The 21,511-nt window shown below is 42.0% G+C and overlaps 2 protein-coding genes across 2 annotated transcripts in view; one reads left to right on the top strand and one right to left on the bottom strand.

Moving 5' to 3' along the window:
• cacna1aa (calcium channel, voltage-dependent, P/Q type, alpha 1A subunit, a) overlaps positions 1 to 9,330 on the top strand; it is a 77,768-nt gene extending 68,438 nt beyond the window's left edge. The window contains exons 45-51 of the mRNA XM_053339072.1: positions 710 to 825; positions 961 to 1,093; positions 2,797 to 2,910; positions 4,444 to 4,482; positions 6,471 to 6,687; positions 6,947 to 7,230; positions 8,518 to 9,330. Coding sequence (XP_053195047.1) covers positions 710 to 825; positions 961 to 1,093; positions 2,797 to 2,910; positions 4,444 to 4,482; positions 6,471 to 6,687; positions 6,947 to 7,230; positions 8,518 to 9,330 — 1,716 coding nt within the window. The remainder of the gene's footprint in view (positions 1 to 709; positions 826 to 960; positions 1,094 to 2,796; positions 2,911 to 4,443; positions 4,483 to 6,470; positions 6,688 to 6,946; positions 7,231 to 8,517) is intronic.
• Positions 9,331 to 16,050: 6,720 nt separating this feature from the next.
• ier2a (immediate early response 2a) lies at positions 16,051 to 17,342 on the bottom strand. Its single transcript, XM_053338367.1, has one exon. The coding sequence runs from the start codon at positions 17,124 to 17,126 to the stop codon at positions 16,560 to 16,562; it is 567 nt and encodes a 188-aa protein (XP_053194342.1). The 5' UTR covers positions 17,127 to 17,342; the 3' UTR covers positions 16,051 to 16,559.
• Positions 17,343 to 21,511: the final 4,169 nt, after the last annotated feature.

The following is a 21,511-nucleotide window of genomic DNA, read 5'->3' as shown; positions in this document are numbered from 1 at the left end:
GTAATTAGTTAGGACTGTTGAAGCTTCTTAAGTGGATGACTAACAAATAAAAGGCAGTGAATGTAGCATTTCCTACTTGTCTTTTCCCATCATACAATTCACCTGCTGTATGTTCCCCTCCACAGGGTTGTTGCTGTGTTTATCTGCCATGATGTCCTGCACCCCCCCCCCCCCCCCCCCTTTGTACGAGGCCCCCCTTGTATTGCTCCCCTCTTATCGATTGCTATTCTACTTCCACTGTTATGGACCCATGTTATGCTTCCTTCTATTTATTTGGAAATGAATTTTCTTCAGCATCTTCTATTAACATTACAGTATTTAAATCCATCAGATGAAAAGTGGTGATTAGATTAACCCTGAAATGATCATTGATCATTTCATTTGACCCACTTTGAACTCCAGACTCAGTTGTAAAGCACTGTCTTTCCCAGACCTGGATGCCTCACAGGCAGCAGAGTTGCTTGGTCCCAGAATGCACTCTTGAGTCCACCATCTCTTTCTCCTGTTAGCTGCTGGGCATCATTTGCTCAAGAGTGCTTTCCCCCCCATCTGTTCCTCTTATTTTACCTCTTCCCTCATTTGCCTCGCCTGGCTTCAGCCGACTGCCCCCTTTCTGCATCCCCTCTGGTCCTGCTCTGCCCTTTTTCCCTGCATTTCCCTGTCAGTCTGCCTGATAGCTGGCGACGGCCATGTTGTATATCTCACACAGAATCGAACGCCATTACTGTTTCAGCGCGTGGAGCCACCTACCCCCACCCAGGATGGGGGCCCGGGACTAAACAACGCTCTACCTCCACCTGAGACAAACGAGACTGTCAACAGCCTGTGAGTTGGACCTCTTTGTATGTTTCACTCGAAAGGAGTTGCTTTGTTGAAGGCAGACCAGAAAAGGAAGATGTGACTGTCTTTCTGTCTGTCTGTTTGTCTGTCTGTCTGTCTGTCTGTCTGTCTGTCTGATAGGCCGGTGGAGGGGGGGGTCCCGGCGAGTCAATCATGGGTGACAGCTCGTGCTCAGGAGATGTCCCAGAAGGCCGGCAGCTGGAGCCCTGAGGGACATGTTGAAGATAGCTTGGGAAGCATGACCAACTCTCAGGTAGAAAGCTCATAAACACACAAGCAGGATTACACACACCTGCCATCACATAGACAAAACAGATGAAACACGTCCATATCATACACCAAGTTTGTGTTAAGTATTCAAACACTTGATACATTCAGCATTTCTTTTTACTTTCGTGCCATTCTTTCCAAACAGCCATTGAGGACAATAATATTAAAATAAACTATGGTCTTTATGCAGGTACACATACATGCCATCCAGTAGAGACATGGAGTTTGTGTTATGCTTCATTATAACAAAATTCAGCCACCTGCTGTTGATCAGGGTATTGACTTGCTTGCCATGTTTTTATATAATGCACAAATCAACAGCATTCTTCCTAAATACTGCATGTACTGTATAATCTGAAGCCTCTCTGCAGTTAAAGAGCTTTTCATACTCAAACATATGGACTGGGCAGCCCTCCTTCACATGATTATCATTAGAGAAAATCAAGTGAGTAAAATTGCTTTCTGTCCTCCGTGTTTATGACCTTGGCACAAAATAGAGAAGTTCAAATCCATATCGTCCCATCCCTACTGCCTTGTTCCCTTTATAATTTTTACTCAGTAGGTCATTTCATTTTCCTGCAATCTCTATTCCCTAATTTTTCAGTTAGCATCAACACAGCGTTAAGCTTTCTTTGATTTCACCTCTCAAGCCTGTGTTATCATACAATTTTATATCTTACAGAATCTATCCTTCACTGTACATTTCCACATTCCATTCAGAGTCTACCTCGCCCCCTGTCTTCAGTTCAGAGTGGTCCACATCTCTGTTGTCATGCTGTTAAACCTCTCTGCTTGTAGACCTGCTGCAGGGTCTGACAGGTCTCTGTATCAGTCAGCCCTACAACACAGCTACTTCTCCATATCAATGAGCAGAGGTCTGGAGAAGTTTACTCTGTAGCTGTATAGAAGAGAGTGGCTGTCGGCTTCATTCAAACTAGTTTGAATGATAACCTACAGTTAGTTAGATACAAGGCAAATCCAGTCATAAAGCACAAAACAACAACCAGCAATATTAGACAACAAATGGATTTACAATAAAAATACCACCCAAAGAGCAAACACATGCTGCCCATTGACTCACTCTTGAGTGGTGAGCATTTTTCTAGTATTACATAATTCAATATTTATTGAAATTCTTCATGTTCTTTTATCTGTCTTTTTTTAATTACACAAATTTACTTTGATAGATAAAACTGCAGGCACTGTATCTCAGCTAATGATTGAAACTTAAATCACTTCTAAAAGAGTGCTTAGGGAATTATGGAGGTGTTACTTGCTGGCTTGGCTCATCAAAATATTACGATCCTAGGCGGTGGGTATTTTTCTACCCCACCCCTGGCTGACATTATACTCCAAATATAGGATTTACATAGATATGACCAAACCAACATGCTAGATTAAGATTTGATGACTTTTTAATTCCTGCTAAACTCACCTTTGTATCCACTTAAGTCCCAAACACTCAATTTACTATTTCTCCATTAATCACACAATTCTAAACTAAACAACAAACAGTCTGTCACTATACACACACTCACAAAATTCTCTTCTCTACTTTTTCTTTTCTGAGACCCTTGGTTCTCTTCTTTCTTTGGATAACAAACTTTACCACCTGTACCCCCTACTCCCTATCCGTTTTCATGGCAGCCAGTCACACCATCTCCTGCTCTCCTGCTCTGTTTGCAGACGGTAGAGATGAGAGAGATGGGGCAGGATGGTTACTCGGATACTGAGCACTTTCCACCAATGGAAGGCCACGGCAGGGCCGCTTCCATGCCCCGCCTCCCAGGCGACAACCAAGTGAGCAGCATTCTCACCTTTCCACTCTCTTTCTATTTCCCCCCATTTTCTCTGTTCCTCGTCTGCTTTTGTTGGAACTGATCACACAGGTCTGACTCGTTGCGTAATGATTTGTTGCTGTGGGTACTTCAATCCACGGTGGAAAAAGTTTGGCACAGAGTGTAAAGGGATTTCTATAGTATCAGGGCTATAATTGGAAAAAATGCATAGTGCCTCTGGTTTAGGACTGTGACAATGTATTAAACAAAGATATGAGCTTATTTTTTAGCGCAGATGAACTAGATAAGAACATTAACATTAACATTTAACATTTCTGGCTAAAACATGGAAATGCTTTGCTGAAATGTTAACTTCCAAACTTGAATTCAAAAGTACCATAACAAGGCAAAGTCAGACCTATTGTTACTTTTCTCCTCTTGTTCGGTTGTCTTCTTCTTCTTCTTCCTCTCATTCCTTCACCTGCATGCCGATTTTTACCGTGACCGTCTTGTCTCCATCTAACACACTCATCCATCTTTGTATTGTTTCATACATTGGTGAGTGCTCTGGTTGTCAAATGCACACAGCACATATACAAATGTGCGTGTACACACACCACAGACACACACACACACACACACACACACACACATACACACACACACATATATATACTTTAAACACTTCTTTGCCACTTCCCTCACATTATTTCTTCTTTTGTCCAGACACTGATTTATTTCTCTTTTCGTTGTTGTGGATGTACTAAACTTTTTCTCTTCCTTCCTATCAAGGGTTTTGTCTGTGTTGAAGTGTTTGAATTTTTGGTGGCTGTTTTTTTTTTTTTTTTGGTCAACCAGGACTGGAAGCAGCATGATATGGCGCGTTACGGAAGTGTGTACATGTTTGAGTGTGTGTATGTGTGTGCACAGTTTTTCTGTGCTCTCATTGTCTTCCGTGTCCTTAATATCACACTGCTGCAGTCACACTGTTGTCTGTTGTTTGAGTCGATTGTAATTGTGTGTGTGTGCGTGTGTGTGTGTGTGTGTGTGTGTGTAGGTGTGTGTGTGTTATTATGCATATCCATTTGTGCGTGTATTTTGCTGATTGTCGTCATTGCTGTTGTGACCGTGGTGTCATTGATTGAGCATTTTCACGGTGACCTTGTCTATATAACACTGTTTTGGCGCCACCCACCCTCCAGTGTCTGTGGTAAGTGTTTCTCTTCCACCTTCACTGCTGCTTTGGTGTCTAATCAGACTCTCTTTCTCTGTCCCTCCTTCTCTTTCTGTCTCTCTTTTCTCTCTCCATTGTGACACTCCATCTCTTTTTGGGTTCAACCTTCAACTAACACTCTTTGGTTTTTACTTGTATACCTCTTTACCCCCTTTTCTCCTCCATTGTGTATCAATCCATCCCTTCCTTCCTTTCTTTTCTCCCTCTCCCTCTCCCTTCCCTCTCCCTCTCTTACTGGTTCTGTGTGAATGTTTCATGTGTGACCTCACCTTTGGTGTATTTGTGGCTCTGTGTGTGTGTGTTTTCTCTGTGCTCATACAGCAGCGGAGGAAAGGGAAGCAACGTGGCAGTAACCTCAGTGTATGTACCCTGTCTTCCCTGTATCGTCTTTCTCTCTTTCTGTCTCTCTTTTCTGACCCTGTCATTCTCACACACACTTTCTTTTCCCTCATTTGTCATGTCCTCATGATGTGCCCTTTGTTATATTTTCTTAGGGCAGTGGTTTCTTTATAGTACATACATTTAACCTTTTTTCGGCATGACCTAATCTGATGCCAGCCCAGCTTCCAAACTCTCTCAATCTCTTTCTCATGCACTTAACATGCTGGGTTTGGATTTGTGCTGAATTCTGCACGTTGCCTCTCACCATGGCTCACCAGTCTTCTGGCCTCTGTCTTCTTTCTCTCTTCTCTTCTCTTCTCTTCTCTCTCTCTGTCTCTCTATTTCTATTTCTCTCTCAGTTGCTGCTGCAAGTGCTTTTTTGTTCTATGTCCCCATGCCTGTGTACTTGTCTATAATGATGTTGTTACTGTTTCCCCTTCTGTGTCCAAGTCTCCATTCACACCCGCCCACCTGCATGCAAGAAATGTGTTGAAATGTGTTTAAGTGGGCGTGTGTTTATGTGAGGATGTGTGTGAGTAATGAAGAGAGACAGAAAGAGGAATGTCGTTGCTAAATGTGTGCGTGAATGGATACGTTATTGGGATTCTCAGTGCTACTTCTATGAGGCCAGATAATCTTGTGTTTTAAATACAAAACTGTCAGTCAATTTGTTTAATAAACAATAAGGAAACTGGCCAACTCAACTGGTTTAGCACTGACGTAGCCTGATATGGTTTACATGCCCAGGTCAGCAACTTCTGGCACTATAGGCTCTGCCCTGCTGTCCAAAGGAAGCTCTCATGTGGGTAGAGGACGCAGGACAACCCCTATGTGCCTGCATGGCTGGAGGAAAGCACGCTGAACGGAGCAGGAATAGAGGAGTTTTATGCAGCCTGGAATGTGCCACGTTCAGGGGTTCATGGGTGATGAGGGTGGAGAAGTGTTGCAAGTCATACTGACCCTTTTATCCCTTCTTTTTTTTCTTTTACGAAGCAAGTGACAGAAGCATGGAAGGCATGGCCGTTTGCCATCATCTCCTTTTATTTTTTATACCTCTGTATCAGGGGTCGGCAATTACTGTAGTTTCAGCCATGAGCTGGTGTTTCTTAACACTGGTTATTGGAGGACCAACACAGTTTTACAGTGAAGTGGAGACACGTTAAAACTACTTTTTAAATTAATCAGGAAAACAGAAAATATATATTACACTGTTTGGCTGGTGTTTCTGAACTGAACAAAATATATATTCAAAGTTCCGATAGATGTAATCTCACCCTTGATTGCCAATACCTGGCCATCATCAAAACGGCTGTTAGTAAAGACGTTTTTGGTTTAATAATACTGTGAAATGAAATGTGTTTGAAAAAGTGTTTTCAAGCTAAAAAAGATAGCTTGATTTAAGTAGTGGCTTTATTAGGCTTCTGTTTTGATTTCAGCACCAGGAGCTGTCCACATTATAAACTGTAAAAGTGGTTTACTTTCCCCATGCTACATGGATGATTTTGAATATTAGATGGGAAATTAAGCTAATTCTGACTTCAATTTATACATGGCTTATATTTATATTGTTTCATGTATCTACAATGGATTTATGAAAAAGAAAAGATGCCTTTTTGTTAGGGTTAAGTGATTGTGATGGAGAGAGTGTTTTGGCCCACTGTCTGCTTTTTGCCGACCCCTGCCCAATAAGCTGTTCTCAGCATCTGTATTTTTTAAGTAGCATGACTGAAACATTACTAATGTGTATGTGCAGGGATGGGATGTGGGTGAAAGGTGGGTGGGGAGCTTGCACAGAGTTAAAGAAAAATGCCCCATTCAAACACCTGCACACACATACATAAATACACAGTGTCTCTTACCTCATAGCCTACAAAAAACACCAACTCGACAATCAAAGGAAACACCTCTCCCTGCATCTCTCTTTCTCTCTCCCTTCCTTCTGGGTGGTCTCTTTCTTTCTCTCTCAGACCATCAATGACAGCAGTCCCATGAAACGATCTGCCTCATCGCTGGGCCACACCCGGTCTGGACGTGGTCACAGAGACAAAGGAGGTCCAGATGACTACAATATGGATCGTGTAATACCTGAGGAGGGTCGATCTTCCAGACATGGACATCGCCGAAAAGATCGGGGTCATCGGGCCTCTGAGAGGTCCCTCTGTCGCTACACAGAGGGTGACACAGGTTGGAAGGGCCACAGACACAAACATCCACACATATAGAAAGAAATATCATGATACTTTTGTAAGTTGATGGATTCAAGGCTTCATCTTTAAGGGTCACTTGTTACTGTAGATCTCTTAAACTCTTAACAATGAACGGATAATTCAGCACAAAGACTGAACTCCAGTACATAAAAGCTAACTTCATTTTTTATACTTCATTTTGTACTTTTGTACTACTAAACGTGTGATTCAATAATAAGTCTGAACTCTACTATCAGGCCTGGGCACAGACCTGAGCACAACCACCCAGTCAGGTGATCTGACGTCCAAGGACAAGGATCGTGACAGAGATCGTGGCCGGTCCAAAGACCGCAAGCACCACCATCATCATCACCACCACCACGGCTCTGTGGACAAGGAGCGCTATGTAGCAGAGCGAGGGGGCGAGTATGGACATAGGCACTCCCGCGACAGAGAGCATGACCGGGAGAGAGAGAGAGAAAGAGACCGACGTTGGTCGCGCTCACCCAGCGAGGGTCGCGACTGCATGACACACAGACAGGTGGGCTTCTGGGTACTGGGATTGGTAAACATGTTGCTTTCTAATGAAAAAATGAATACATATGAACACATTTTCAGTGTCATGCTGAGTAATATAATCCATGGGCCTCTAGTTTGATGGGGTTAAACAGGTGTAATTGTCTAATGATGCACTTGCACTCTTTTCTGGAAGCAACAGAACACCTTAGTTTGCCCTTTCTGATCTAGTTTTGTGTGATGGTTCTTCTCATAGTGTTCAGCTTATACACATGACCACCTGTGACAGCCAACTAGCTAACAGATCTCTCCACCTTGTTATCTGGAGAACTTCTGGATAGGACACAATAGAAATAAAAAACAGTTGTTATAGGAATACTCTTTAATACTATGTGCTGCCCTCAAACTAGAGGCCAAAATGTGTTGATGTTCTTAAAAACACAAAACCTGTTGTTTCACACAGTATGGTGTGAAATATTGTTGTATGATTGTATGATGTGTATGTACTTGGACACAAACATGTAATGACAAGGTAATGTTTGTTAATGAAGTCACTGTTCCAACAACCCAACAAATATGCATAAAAATGTATATTTGAGTACCTGACTGCTGCCCCTATCTCCCCTGCCTAAATGTTTTAGACTATCAATGTTCTCTCACGTCCTCACTACCTTTCCTTTATATATTTTCCAAGCATATCCCCTACATTTTATATTAAAATATAAAATGAATTGTGAATGTGATGAAAATGTGGAAATTTTATTTTTTTCATGTTTGAAATTTTGTGCTTTTGAATATTTTTTGGAACTTGAAATGTTGCATAAATATAACACAACTTACTGGCAACTATTTAAAACCCAAACACGTTTTATGTATGTTTAATCACCATATTTACCCTGTGCCACCTTTGTTGCTCCAGAAATCAACTCTTTACCCTTTTTTTCTCCTGTCGTCCTTTGTTTTCTTTCCTCTGCGTGACATGTTGCTTCTCTATGTATGGTGCTGTTTGGAATTTCATCTTTTTTATCCATGATCCTCTGCTCTGTTACTTTGAATGCCTTTCATCTCTGCCTTTCTCTCCTCCACTCACTTACATTTTGACTGGTGCTTTTATTCTTATTGTTGCTGTGGTTTATCGTCTTTTCTTGCTTTTCTATCTGAACTCTGTGTCTCTCTATCTTGCATTCTTTCTTTCTTTCCCTTTCTATTTGTTTCATACTCTATCTTTCCCATCCTCTACTTTATTCTATATGTTCTGTCGTTGAATTTGTGGTTCGTTCTTTTTATTTGCTTTATTTCACTTTTTGTGTAGGGCAGTAGTTCGGTCAGCGGAAGTCCCGTTCCCTCAACCTCGGGGACCAGTACACCACGCCGAGGCCGACGGCAGTTGCCTCAGACCCCCGCAACACCCCGGCCCCATGTCACCTACTCCCCTGTGGTCCGCAAGGCCATGCCCACACCACCTGCGGGGCCACAGGGCCGACCCCCAGCCCCAGCCCCCCGTCGCTTTTCTCCTGAGCCTCCTCAAGGCCAGGGCCCTCCCCCTGCTGGCCTCCCATTGGCTCACCATGGCACACCTCGCCAGGGTCATCATCCCCCACCTCGCTGGGGAGATACAGGTGGAGGAGGTGGATCCTTGGAGGGGGATGGCTGCTTCTACAACCAGGACTACCAGGACTACGAGCCCCACCATGAACCACCTGCCTATGAGCAGAGCCCCATGCAAGGTGGCAACCCCCACCCCCATGCCCTGGTCAACCACCCACTGCCACCTCCCCCTCAACAACAGCCACACAACCCCCACCCTCCTCCTCAGCCACACCCTGTAAACAACCCCCACCCCCATCCGCCGCCCCACTCTCAGCCCAGTCGTACCTCACCTAGGACTGCCCACCATGCGCCCCCTCCTACCACTGCCCTGACTGGGCCAGTGCAAGGCCAAGTGCAGCCTGCTGCCCAGCGCCGCCTACCCAATGGCTACCGCTCTTCATCACCTTCCACACATCTCCATGGACCCTCGCATACTGGGCCTCACAAGGTCCCCCCTCCTGGTGGGCATCCTAGGGGTCCCCGTAAGGGCCTGCATGAACCCTACAGCGAGACGGAGGACGACGACTGGTGCTAGCCTCTGGGGATGGGGGAGGGTGTAAGGAGAAACCAGTATAGATGGACTGAAAAATGAAGATCGGAAGCTCTGAGCCAGGGCACTGACTGCCAAGGGAAACCATGATTCTTTCTTTCTTGTTTGTTCAATTTTTTCCTCTTCACCACACCTTGGCATGACCCAGGGATAGTGGGCTAGATGAGGAGATAGGTGTCAGGATGAAGGGATGGAACAAGAATGCTGATGCAGGATCCGGAGAAACAAGCGGTGTAAGAGGAGATGACAAACAAACCACCTCCATGTTCTGCTTGCATCATTGTTGCATTCATCTCTTGACGCCAAATGAGACAAACCTCACACTGCAGTTTTTCAGGATGCAAGCAGGAGGGGTGATGGACACTAGTCTTTGTGTGTCTTAAATTATGCCTCTGGCAATGAGCTACAGCCACTTACAAGATGTCAAGAGTTGCGACTCGACAAAAGACACTTTACTGTCAGAGACAAGAGAACGACCACTTTTTTTGCTTCTCAAAGCTAACTTCAGTTAAGTTAGCTGCAGAAGGAAGTGAATCCAACCCTCCCAGCCACCTACTGAATATTGATGAGTTTTATCATCTGCGTTTTTAAATTAAAACAAAACTGACAATGAGCCTTCCACCTATATGAGGTGAGAAGGCTAAGTGGATGGGAGAGTTGGGGAGTGTTGTGCATGGGTTGACAAGTCTAGAGGACAGGATGGGTGTTTTGGGAATATCCCTGGAAAACACCCTCCTCCCAGAAACAAACTATTTCCCAACTTCAACCTATGAGAGAAGAAAAACAAAAAAATGTGGAGATGGTTTCAGAAACAGAAACAAATCCAATAACTGTTTTCTGCAGTATTTCTTCTTCTATTCCTGCAGCTGCTTCTTCTTCTTCCTCCTCTTCTCTTCTACTTCTTCAAAACATTGAAGCTTGAATCTTCTGTTGCACCCCACACAGCTTCGTTTTTTAGACTTGCGGAGTTGAACACCCTGTGGAATCCTGCATGAATGATACAAAAAAATAAATAATAATAATACTAGCAACAATGAGAATCTACTGTATGTGGGGGGAATTTTCCTTGGTCTTTTCTGTTGTGGTCTGTAGGGTTTCTCTCTTTTTTTTTAGTAAAATGACCTTTCTGTTTCTCTCTCTCTCTCCTCTGTATGACATTCCTCTCTCTGTACCTTCATTTACGCTAAAATCAAGTGATTGAAGGCTATAGGGAGATTTGATAGTTATGTATATCTATAAGGAACAAAATGATTACTTTTTGCTTGCTTGTCTGTATGTTCTGTGCCAAATGCCTGCCACTGATACAGCTGGAAATGCACCTATTTTTTGTAAAAGTAACTTTTTGTAATAAAGGTGATAATCCTACAATGATATACTGGAAAGCAGGGTAAGCGGATAAAAGACACAGTGACGAACGTTGCTTTCGTCCATATTGGTGAATACGTTTGACAAATCAGTAACACTTCAAAGTCTTCCAGGGTTTGGGGTTAAAACAGAGAAATCGGAGAGAAAGAGACCAACAGAGAGGTGGAGAAAGGAGAGAAACTCCTCATCTTTGTTTTCTTAGTTACTGACCATAATAATGGATAAACAGATGATACAATAGCTCATGATGATCGTAACGATCGTGGTAATGAGACAGATTCTCCATATTTGGTCTTGTATTTGTATGTTTGTTTAATTTTGAGCTCAGTTAATCATTTGTCCAACCCTGGGGGTGGAGCTCTTATTCACAGTTTTTATTGTGGGAGAATGAGTTTGCAGGAGGGCAAACTTGAATCAGAGATTACCCAAAGTGTGTGTGTATATATGTATATATCTATATATGTATATATACACATACGACTCTTATCAAGAGCCCTTTTTAAAATACATCATGTCAAACACAGCAGTGCCCTACAGGTTTCTGCATGTCAGTAGATGAGTTTACTCTCCTGCAGATACTTAAACAGAGTTCCACCACCACTTGTGACCTTCAGGTGGCGCTGTATGACCTACAGTGTCCCTCTGGTTTTTGTACCTCTCCCTTTACTTCACTTCCAATTCAGAGTTGTTATATCAGTGCACCAAGAGTACAGTTTAGCTCAATCTCTCACTAGTAGACCACCCTATCTGTGTTCACCACATGTGAACACAGGCAGCTGAATTGCACAGGATCAACAGAACCGACAGTTCAAATGGGTTGGAGAAAAGATGCCTGGGCCTCATTGTGGTCCTGGAAAACATCTATGTTCTGTGTGTAACACTACTCTTATATATCTTGATTTTTTTTTTCTGTGTGTTTCTCTGTGTGCCTCAAACTAACACTTTTCACTAACGCACACCACTGTCAGCCCCATTGTTATTATTATTCTTTAGTTTCTGTATTTATTGATTTTTTTTAAACCTACGTTTTACCTGGAGGCCTATCACATGTTGACCAGAGAATGCACCGAAAAAACAGAAAAGAAAAAAAACTGCCTATTAGTGTCTTTCCAACCTCAGTGGAATGTCACAGACAAGTATTTTTTCACTACACTTAAAATCAGAAAGCACACTAGGTATGTAGCTCCTGGTTGTGGTGTGTGTGTGTGTGCGTATGTATGTATGTGTGTGTGTGTAAGTGGGTTGTTGCGTGTGTGTGTGTGTGTGTGTGTGTGTGTGTGTGTGTGTGTGTATGGGTGAGTGTGTTTCTAATGAATTTTGGTGTTTTTGTTTTGTGCTCGCTTTGCTTTTTATTCTTTGTCTCCAGAAATCCTTTGAGATCTTAAAAATGTTTCAGTCAAATCATCGTAACAACCTTTGTAGGTGTGTGTTTGTGTGTGCATATGTGCGCGCGTGTGTGTGTGATGTCAGTAACCCCCTGAATGAAACATGCAAAGCCCTGAGCATTCACCCTCCATCTTTGTGTCTATGCTGCAGTGAAATCCACTAACACACTGATTAACCACACAAAGTCTTCAAAAAGCAATGTAAAGCCGCTACTGAGAAGAGAAAAGAAAAAAAAAAGTTTTTTTTAAGTACAAAAGATCAAAAAAATGGAAAAAATATCTAGTTCCAGAAATGCATGTGCTATGTGCATGCCACACCGTGGGTTAACAGTCATCTTCAGGACATAAAAGAAAAAGCAGATTAATGACTTCAGAGGAATTAAAAAAAGATATATAAATAGATAGATGTTTTTAAAAGGCGACGTTTCCTTTTTTTCCTTCTATTTTTGAGAACAAAAAAGAATAAAAATGACCCAAAAAAAATGTCTAAAGAGTAAAAACACAAGAGACTTTGGTGAGAGTCAGAGTCTCCTTTTTTGTTTTCTTTTATTGTTTTTTTTTCTTCTGTTACATGGGGTTGAGGCACAACACGACCATGTTTAGGACACCACAAAAAAGAACTGTTTTTAAAGAAAAAATATGTATACAAAGAAAAGAAAGTACAGTTCAGAAGATGGTGTATTCTCCCTTCTATTTTCTGTGGGGGTCAGGGGTTGCAGGAGCTAGCCAAATATGATGATGTACTCATTCAAACTGGCTGTAGAACCTTTGATCTCTCACTCACTCCCTCTTTTTTTCTCTCTCTAACTATGTCTCTCTCACACTCCTATCTGTCGCACTCTCAACCTGTCTCACCGCTATTTCTACCAGTGCATTTTGTAATTCCAAACAGAACTCTTCCTAAAGAATAAAATCCAGAGAGAATGCACACTGGGTTGCCTTGAGGTCATTTCTTGTCCACATTGTTGTTTTGGTCTTTTTTTACCTGTGAGAATGTGTGTGTTGTGGAAGTGTACGCCTTATATTTTTGCCTTAAAGGGAATGTATCATGCACACTTCCATGTCTGTATTTATATTCTGTGACTACTGGGATATTATTGCATGACTTACAGATAAAATGTTTACACAGTGACAGTTTATGGCAGCCCTTCAATTAATTCTCTATCCGGAACCGGCTGTTTTAGCTCCTACCTCTTGAAGAACCTCCTCCCGATGAGCCAACTCTGTTCTGCCCAGCTGGAGGCCACTTAAACAAAAAGTGGATTTCACTTATTTTTTTCATACCTTACTTTAAATGGAAACTTCTCAAATACAAAGATAGAAAAATCCGAAATACTTGAGTGGACAAAGCAAATGACCCGTGGAACAACATTAGCGAAAAAGGGCACAGAACAGTACAGTGAATAATCTGACAGCAAATGGAGCATTCAGAGCAATCTTTTGACCTTGAGGAAGCATTGTATATAATAATAATAATAATGATAAATAATAAATGCTTTATTTTTTGGATAGGGACAATGCACAATTAATGAACATAGATATTTAAACATCTCTGTAAACATGCAAAACTGCTAATTTGCATCCGTAGTCCCTAATAAATAAATAAATAGAAAAAATACAAATAGAAGAGACAGCAACTAAATAGATAAAATACAAATAGAAGAGATAACACACACAGCACAATACAATACACAATCAGAAGGATACTAGACCCAGGCAGGATATAACAATGCTATAAAAAGTAACGTTCATTTAGCCTCAAGTCCAGTTAGTGGTCGCACTTTTAATTAGATTTGAGCCATTGTTATATGTTCACCTCAAGTTTAAGACTTTTGACCATGTTTAACACATCTGACATCATAAAAGTTATAAAAATGACAAATCACAAAATCATATGTCCCCTTTAAAACAAAGTTAATTGTTCTCTTTTTGATCACTTTGGAGCAGCAGCACAAGCCGTAAAACAGCATTGGCATAGTATCACTATATAAATGTGTGTGTAAGCCCAATACACTGTGTTTTGGCTTCACCTCTATATTCAAAGGCTGGTGGACAACTGTCTGTCTACTGTTTGATGCCATGGCTACAAGAGAGGTGAGCAGTGACTGAATTCAACAGTCAATTTATGAGGCAAAACAATGAGCTCAAAAGCACTGAAACACCCTGTAGACCTGAGGACAGCTGCAGAGTCTGGTGATTATTCTGTGTGAGTTGACGCCTCAACGCCTCTCACATCACGCAGTCATTTGGTCCATTTTTTATATCAAAATATGGATCTGTGCAGCTTTAAGTTAACAAACATTAAGCTAATACGCATCACAATTCTGCTGCTATGATCCATGCATTTTAGCAGCTTTGAAAAAACTACTAGGAAATGTGTTTTTATGCTTAGGTATGCAGAGGACATGAATGAGTCAGCATGTTCAGTCACAGTCTGTGCAAAGGAGAAGCAAGAAGCGGATATAGAAAGGGTCAAGAAAGTATTTGTGAATGGAATAGATATTTAACTGTATGTGAAGGTGAACAGGCGAGTGTGTGTGTGTGTGTGTTTTCACAGGCATGTCCAGACGGTTCCGGCCCTCCTCCCAGTCCTGTGTACACAGATAGGGTGCTCTGGTTTCAGCCGGAAGAATAAGCAGCACAGTTGGGGCCTCATGGGGCTCACACCACACAGGCACTTCCCCCAACATTCATTCCTCTGTTTTCCTGGGTTTAACCCCATCCCCCCATCCCCCAACACAAACACACAGCCACCGGTGAATCCTTGTTGACTTTTAAAAAGAACTTTATTGAATTTCACAACCACTAACAACTACATATAACACATGAAGTCCAAACAGTGGCAAAGTGCAACACACCTGTAAAGTGCATAGAGAATTTGGTGATGTAAAGTGCTGAGATTTATCTACACTTTACGGTGTTGCTGTGGATCAATCTGTACTGCAATACCTATAATTTTCTACACCACTTCTGTATGTTTGGATTGCAGATTATCTTCCATAATACAATACATACCAGATTTATAAAATGAATCAAAATGTACATCATGAGCTTTAGGTTTGTCTAAAGCTCTCTAGCAGTCTATTAGAAGATGCTATTGTGTCTCATCATCGCAATAAATCATTGGGCATATTTCTATTTTGCTACAGAACTCTTAATACACTGCAGCTCTAACAGAAAGTTTCCCCACATCAGTCACAGGATATCCCTAATGATCTGGCAGATCCTTATCTTTTTAAAATTTTCTCGATCACGTCTGTGCTTTCATTTTAATAATTTTTAAACAATTATTAGTTATGTAATTATGAGTCATATTGCAGGGTAATATGTTTATAATTGTTGATATTGTGTAATAGAAGCCCCGTATCTTGCCTTCACCGACTTTTTTTCCCCCAACCCAGAGAGTCATTTAAATCTGTCACTGAGCTCTATAACACCCAAACTACCATATTGGTGACTTCTTCAACTCCACACATTGTTTTTCTTTTGACTTTCACTACATTCACTCTCATATCTTCAGACAAAACCAACCTACATTTTCAAAAAAATTGTTGTTAAAAAAGCATCTTCTGTTACTAGTGGCTGAGAATGACTTATAATTACATCAATTCCATTCACATGTAAGTGAATTTTTGACTTGACCTTTTGAACCCTCGTGACTACACTGTTGTTATTACAGCATTTAGGCCATGGTAACACCTTATTGCAAAGCCATGGGAATCTTCAGTGTTCTCTATTTATTGCTGGTCAATGGCTTTACAGCCCCCACTCCTTCCTTCTACGGCCTACAATCTCCTGAGTTACCCCCGCTTTTGTTCTGCAAATCAGTGTGGGGGATGTGAGTTTGTGGGGGAGGAAATAAACTTCTTTACACCCAAACTAGTTTCCTGTCACCCACACACACCACTTTCACACCTCCCCTCCCCCCACTAACACATCTCTACCCAATCCGTCTTGCAAATATGACATCACTCCAGCTTCACTTTATATAGAAAACATTTAATAAATACTGAGGTAGTTGTAGTCAGTGAATGTTTTACACTTGAATTCAACACAATGCACAACTTCAGGCAGCATTGATCTCAGGCCTCAACACATTCATTGAATGGTACATCTTTTAAATAGAGCAACAACTTGTTCTCTATGAGAGTTCGTGAAGGCAGGTCAAATCCAGAGGAACTAATTCCTTTAGTTCCGCCTTTGGCCAGTTGAAGTCAGTCCTTATTCGGTAGGCTGTAGGCCATAATCAGGCCAAAAGTCACCACTACGCAATAACTTGGCTGCTTCCGTGATCCCCGTGACATGTCCCGGCTTGTTCCTGTTCAGGATGTATGCTTTGGGATTGGGACACACTGGTCCGGTTGTTCATCCGACGGCCCTGGAAGAGGCCCTCTGCAGGCGCGCTTCAGGCTCCCAGGCCGTGTCGAAAAGTTTATAACGTTACATTTATAACTGCGCAGGGCTTCAACACGCTGCAATGGCTCTGTGTAGAGGCACTGGTGTCGGGGGTGCTCCCAGTTCACTACCGCAGTTCACATAGTCTATCAAAACGGAGGTCACGGTGAGCTGTTGGTGGCAGTTCCCCTGCTCTAGTTTGGCTTTCTTGCAAGGTAAAAAGTCCGGTTCGGCGGCTGCTTTGCCCCGTCTTTTTCTCGAAGGGCCAGTCGGACACACATTCTCCTTGTTTCCAACCCCGGTGCGCCGTCCTGTGGGTGAATCCACGACCTCCTCCTGGACCCGGGGTGAAGCCCGAGGCTGTCCGGCGACAAGCGAGGCGGGACCCTGGGGCTCCACATGGTCGCCGACAGGGGTTGTTGTAGTCATCTCGAGAGAGGGGTGTTGCTGCACACATCCCGAGCCAACACTATCCACCGTCGCCTGGGCCGCATGGTAGATGTCCCGGGCGGATTTCATCACCAGAGTCAGCAGGAGGCTCCGGTGGAGACGGAGACCCCCTCGCTGGGTACGCGAGCTGTACAGTTTCCCTAAAGCCACCACCATGATCCTCTTGGCCTCCGCGCTGACCTCCATGTCACAGCTTCTTTTGAAACTAGGCCAAAACAAACGATTAGAGGTTGTAGTTTGTAAAATGCACCTATCCCGTTGACTTCACGCATAGACACAAAACAGACCGGCTGAACGACAACTACTTATAACCTCGCTGGCGTCACTCGTCCAACGTCACGCGGCAGAGCCCCGCCCACTGGCCTCATACCCTGTGTGCTATTACAAAAACAGACCTGTAACAACTGGTTAGGCAACTGTGGCTATTTTTGTCGGTCATCCTGCTGCATGAAGATATAAATAATACACATTCAAATCATAAAGAGAGCACAATTGACAGAAATGACTCACAGGCACACATCCATCAACATACAAAATGACATGTTGGGAAATAAGTGTGTTTACCACAATCTACTATGAAAGCAGGAAGCTGGAGTAAACAATGGAGTAACAATCCTAACATATCCAGATATATCTTATTTACACCATCATACAACACAAGTATCACAAGCTTATGTCTTGATAACAGCTGCTGGGTGCTGTACACAGCTGTCAGCATGGTATGGTTTTAGGTCTGGACTGCTTGGAAGGAAACTTACATTAGACCCATGATGGCAATTAATGTTTTATCTATTTTGATATACTAATTTATCTGCTAATTTTGTTTTTTTAAACTGTCAATCCCTCTCTAAAACTATAGTTATGAGATCATTTTCTACACAACATACAAACACTTTACAACATGCAGACAACTTGGCAGTTTGGACTTGGGACTTGCAGCCCCCTCCACTACAGTGTTTTAAGTCAAGCACATACTTATCTTTGTACTGGACAAATATAATTAAGCCTAAATCATGTGACACAAATTATGAGGTTGTATATTTTGGTTTAAATGACTTTTGTAGGCAGTTGTGTAGGCTAACAGGACAAACATATTCACAACAGTTTAAAAGAGAGTTTTGCAGTGTGTCAGTGGCATCCCATCCCTGATCAAACAAAAATCCTAAATTCATTGGGGTTCAGGCTGCTGCATGCACTTTTACTAGAAAAATGATTTGTGTTTCTGTAATGGAGGTCAGACAATGGACATTCAGGTAATTACCTTTTCTAACAAAAAGCAAAAGAAGCCTATTATGTTGTTAGAATACCATCGAGTGAACATCATTAAACACTCTTGAGCTCTTTCTGCATATATAACATGGCAATGTTTAAGATAACAGGCAAGACAAGGACTGGCTTTCAAGTAATCCACAGAATAAAATAACCACAATGTACTTCTACATGGACAGTGAATGCCCCAAGAGTCAAGAGGGTATTGACAACATGTTCACAAATAACTAAAATATATATTTCTGATCAGTACTTGTAGGCCTAATATTTGGACTATTTAGAGACACTGAGAATACATGTGTGATGCATCTTTTTCACATTGTATATTACGCATTGGATCATATATTGCCATTGCTGTAACACTGACTAATGAGATACTCTGTGCCAAGTTGTCCAAAGTTCTAGGTGCGTTCATTTTTGTGCTAATTTAAATATACTTTCAGTTTGTGTTCATATTTGCACGTTTTAATAAGTCAACAGTGTCCTCAAACCTGCCTGTTCATGAGCAAAACCTGGAGGAGGAAATTGTTTGATCTGTGAAAGAGATTTCTGTCTATTTTTAGTCTGTCTCATACCAGAGATGAACACCATTCCACCGCTCTTGCTATGTGAAACAGCCAAGAAAGCCGGCTGAGAACAGTGTCTGAGCTCCCTACCAGACTTACCCATCCCCCAGTGTGTTGCTTCCTCTCACAGGAAAAAGAAAAAGGGGGGTGGAGGTTAACAGACAGATGACCATATTAAGCACATCCTGCTCCTGTGGCACCAGAGGAAAACCCATGACGTGAGTGGGAGCCCTTTCATGAAGCCATTTAAAGTAACAGCAGCAAGCATTGCATCAGGGCTCGCTATTTCCCTGAGCCCATATTTGGGCAATGAAATCCACTCCTCCACATTGTGCAGTGACAACCAGTAATTACCAGAAACTGCGTAGTACTTCTATAATTTATTGGTTGTGAGAACCTGGATACCTAAAATATGACAGAAATAAACTATATATTTACTCTCTAGCATCAGTTCTTCTCAGCAGATTTTAGGTTGAGAGAGAGAGACAGAATGAGAGGGAGATTTCAGATTTCCAGAGGAATGTGTGGTATGCAGTTGATTGTCTCCGTTGCAGCCGCAGTTTAACAAAGCATTACTTGCAAAGGAAAACAGGCTGACAATTGCATTCTTTAAATGTGCAGCTTCCGTCAAGAAGAATTTACTTGTATATGTTGCAGGAATGAATCAAAATCAGCCTCAGCCTCAGTGCAAGGAAGAAAAAGAAAGCTGAATAACATTCCTGCTGTATTAAGTAATCACATTAACTTCTTCCTAAATCCTAAAGGTCAAGATTCCCACATCCTACTGATGTTTGGAAATTCAGCACAGTTTTAAATTATGAATAGAAGTGAAGGGAAAACTAATCACAGTCCATTACATGTTTTTTGTAATGGACTATGTATGCTATTGACCATGTATGCTAAATGATAAGCACATTGTCTGCTTTACACTAAGTTTGACAAATTCCAAAACATTTTCAAATAACTGCACTCAGTTATCAACATTAGACATCACTCAAAATTAAAAGCCTGTGTGTGTTGCTTGCTAAACATTGCCATTCAAATACAACAATTAATGATCAATCAACTGCACCCAGAATGCATAATACCTGTAACCAATTAGTCGTTTGGAAATCAGAGTTTGAGAATATGAATCAGGTTTCCTCTTTGGTGTGCACAACAATGGAGGCCAAATTTGGAGAGAGAATTAGCGGAAAAGGTGTGTGAGTAAGTGGAGGATGAGGACTAGGAAGATGAGTAAGAGGAGCAAGAGGAGGAGGATGACGAGGAGTGGCAAGTAAGAAGAAACTGTCACAGATGTGAACCGGGCTACTCAGGTCAAACATGTAATGATCAGGACAGATCAACAATCTACAGGAGGCCGGTCAGGGGGTCTAGCCTAATTTGAGCTGTCACACCCTAGCAGGTGTCACCCAGACATTTTGAAATGAGAACTGGTAAGAAATATTTACCCTCTGTATGATTTGACAGAATTTCATAAGAAGGAGATCTTGGCCCCTCAACATTTGCATTCTGGTTTCACAGAATTGGAAGGCGACCTGAGACTTCCTACAGGAAGAAGTGTCATGAAGAGAAGCAGGAGACCTTTCATCCAGATAAGTGCAGGCAGAGCAGAATTGAACAAGATAAAACAGAGCAAAGGATTAAACAAAACTCAACTGAAAAACAGACTTAATTACAAACTCAACTAATGAGGGAATGGGGAAAAGGCGACTATGACAGAGCAAGGATTGGCTGGCAGAAAGACTTGGAGCAGGGCAGGGCTAACAATGCTGATAAAGGGCAGGTGGGAAAGGAAAAGCAGGATACGGAGGAGTAGAAGAACAAAGGAGGGAAACACAGCAAACAGAAAATCAAAGACCCAGAAAACACTATTAGACAGTTATCTGATCCCTTGCCGTAAATGGTGACATTAACAAAAGGTAATCTCTCATACACAAAAGCATTTTCTTTTGCACAACTGGAAATAGCCTGAATAAGCTCTCTTTTAACATTTGTTTTAAGTAAACACATACTCTTATTATTACACCAGTGAGACAGGCAAAACAGTCTCTTGATAGTTTGTGTATGTGAAGGAAAACATGATTGTCAGCACAGGACTGAGGTTTCTGAACCAGAAGTCTTTTAAACTCAGAAAAACAGAGAAGTGCAGATGTCTGAGGAAGCACAGGGGGAATAAGGTGAATGCAGAGATGGCAGGGTCTGCAGGAAAGTCTGAGGGCATCTGGTGGACTGAATGGCAGGTCCAGGGAGTAGAGGAAGCAGCTGGAGAATGGGATATAGAGCTGGACTGGCACAAAGAAATCACCTGTTCGCACACAAACAAGGAACCTCACATAATAAACATGGTCATTGCAACAACAGCATACATTTCATTACTGAAAACTATCCATGTACTACACTAGGGGCTGATATCTATATACTTTCTGTCATACTTTCCCCCCTGCTGCTCCAGACTAGCATATGTGTGTGTATGTATGTTATATTAACACCATAGAAAAAATAAAAAAAAATAAAAAAAACCTACCCCAAAACAACCAACTGAAAAACATCAGATTCTCAGTAGGCACCCTAACTGTAAACCCAATACTTAAAAACAGACAGTTTATCTGTACAATAAATTTAGAACCAAACACTCTGTACCACTGCTGGACAGTGTCTCTTAGCTCAATGACTACAGACTTGAGTGTCCTTCAACCACGTTTTCACACTAAGTTTAAAATGTTTGAAGGTACT

This window comes from Scomber japonicus, chromosome 18 (assembly GCF_027409825.1).
Source record: "Scomber japonicus isolate fScoJap1 chromosome 18, fScoJap1.pri, whole genome shotgun sequence".
NCBI lineage: Eukaryota > Metazoa > Chordata > Actinopteri > Scombriformes > Scombridae > Scomber > Scomber japonicus.
Note: the sequence above shows the minus strand (reverse complement) of the source record. Positions and strands in the feature narration are given on the sequence as shown.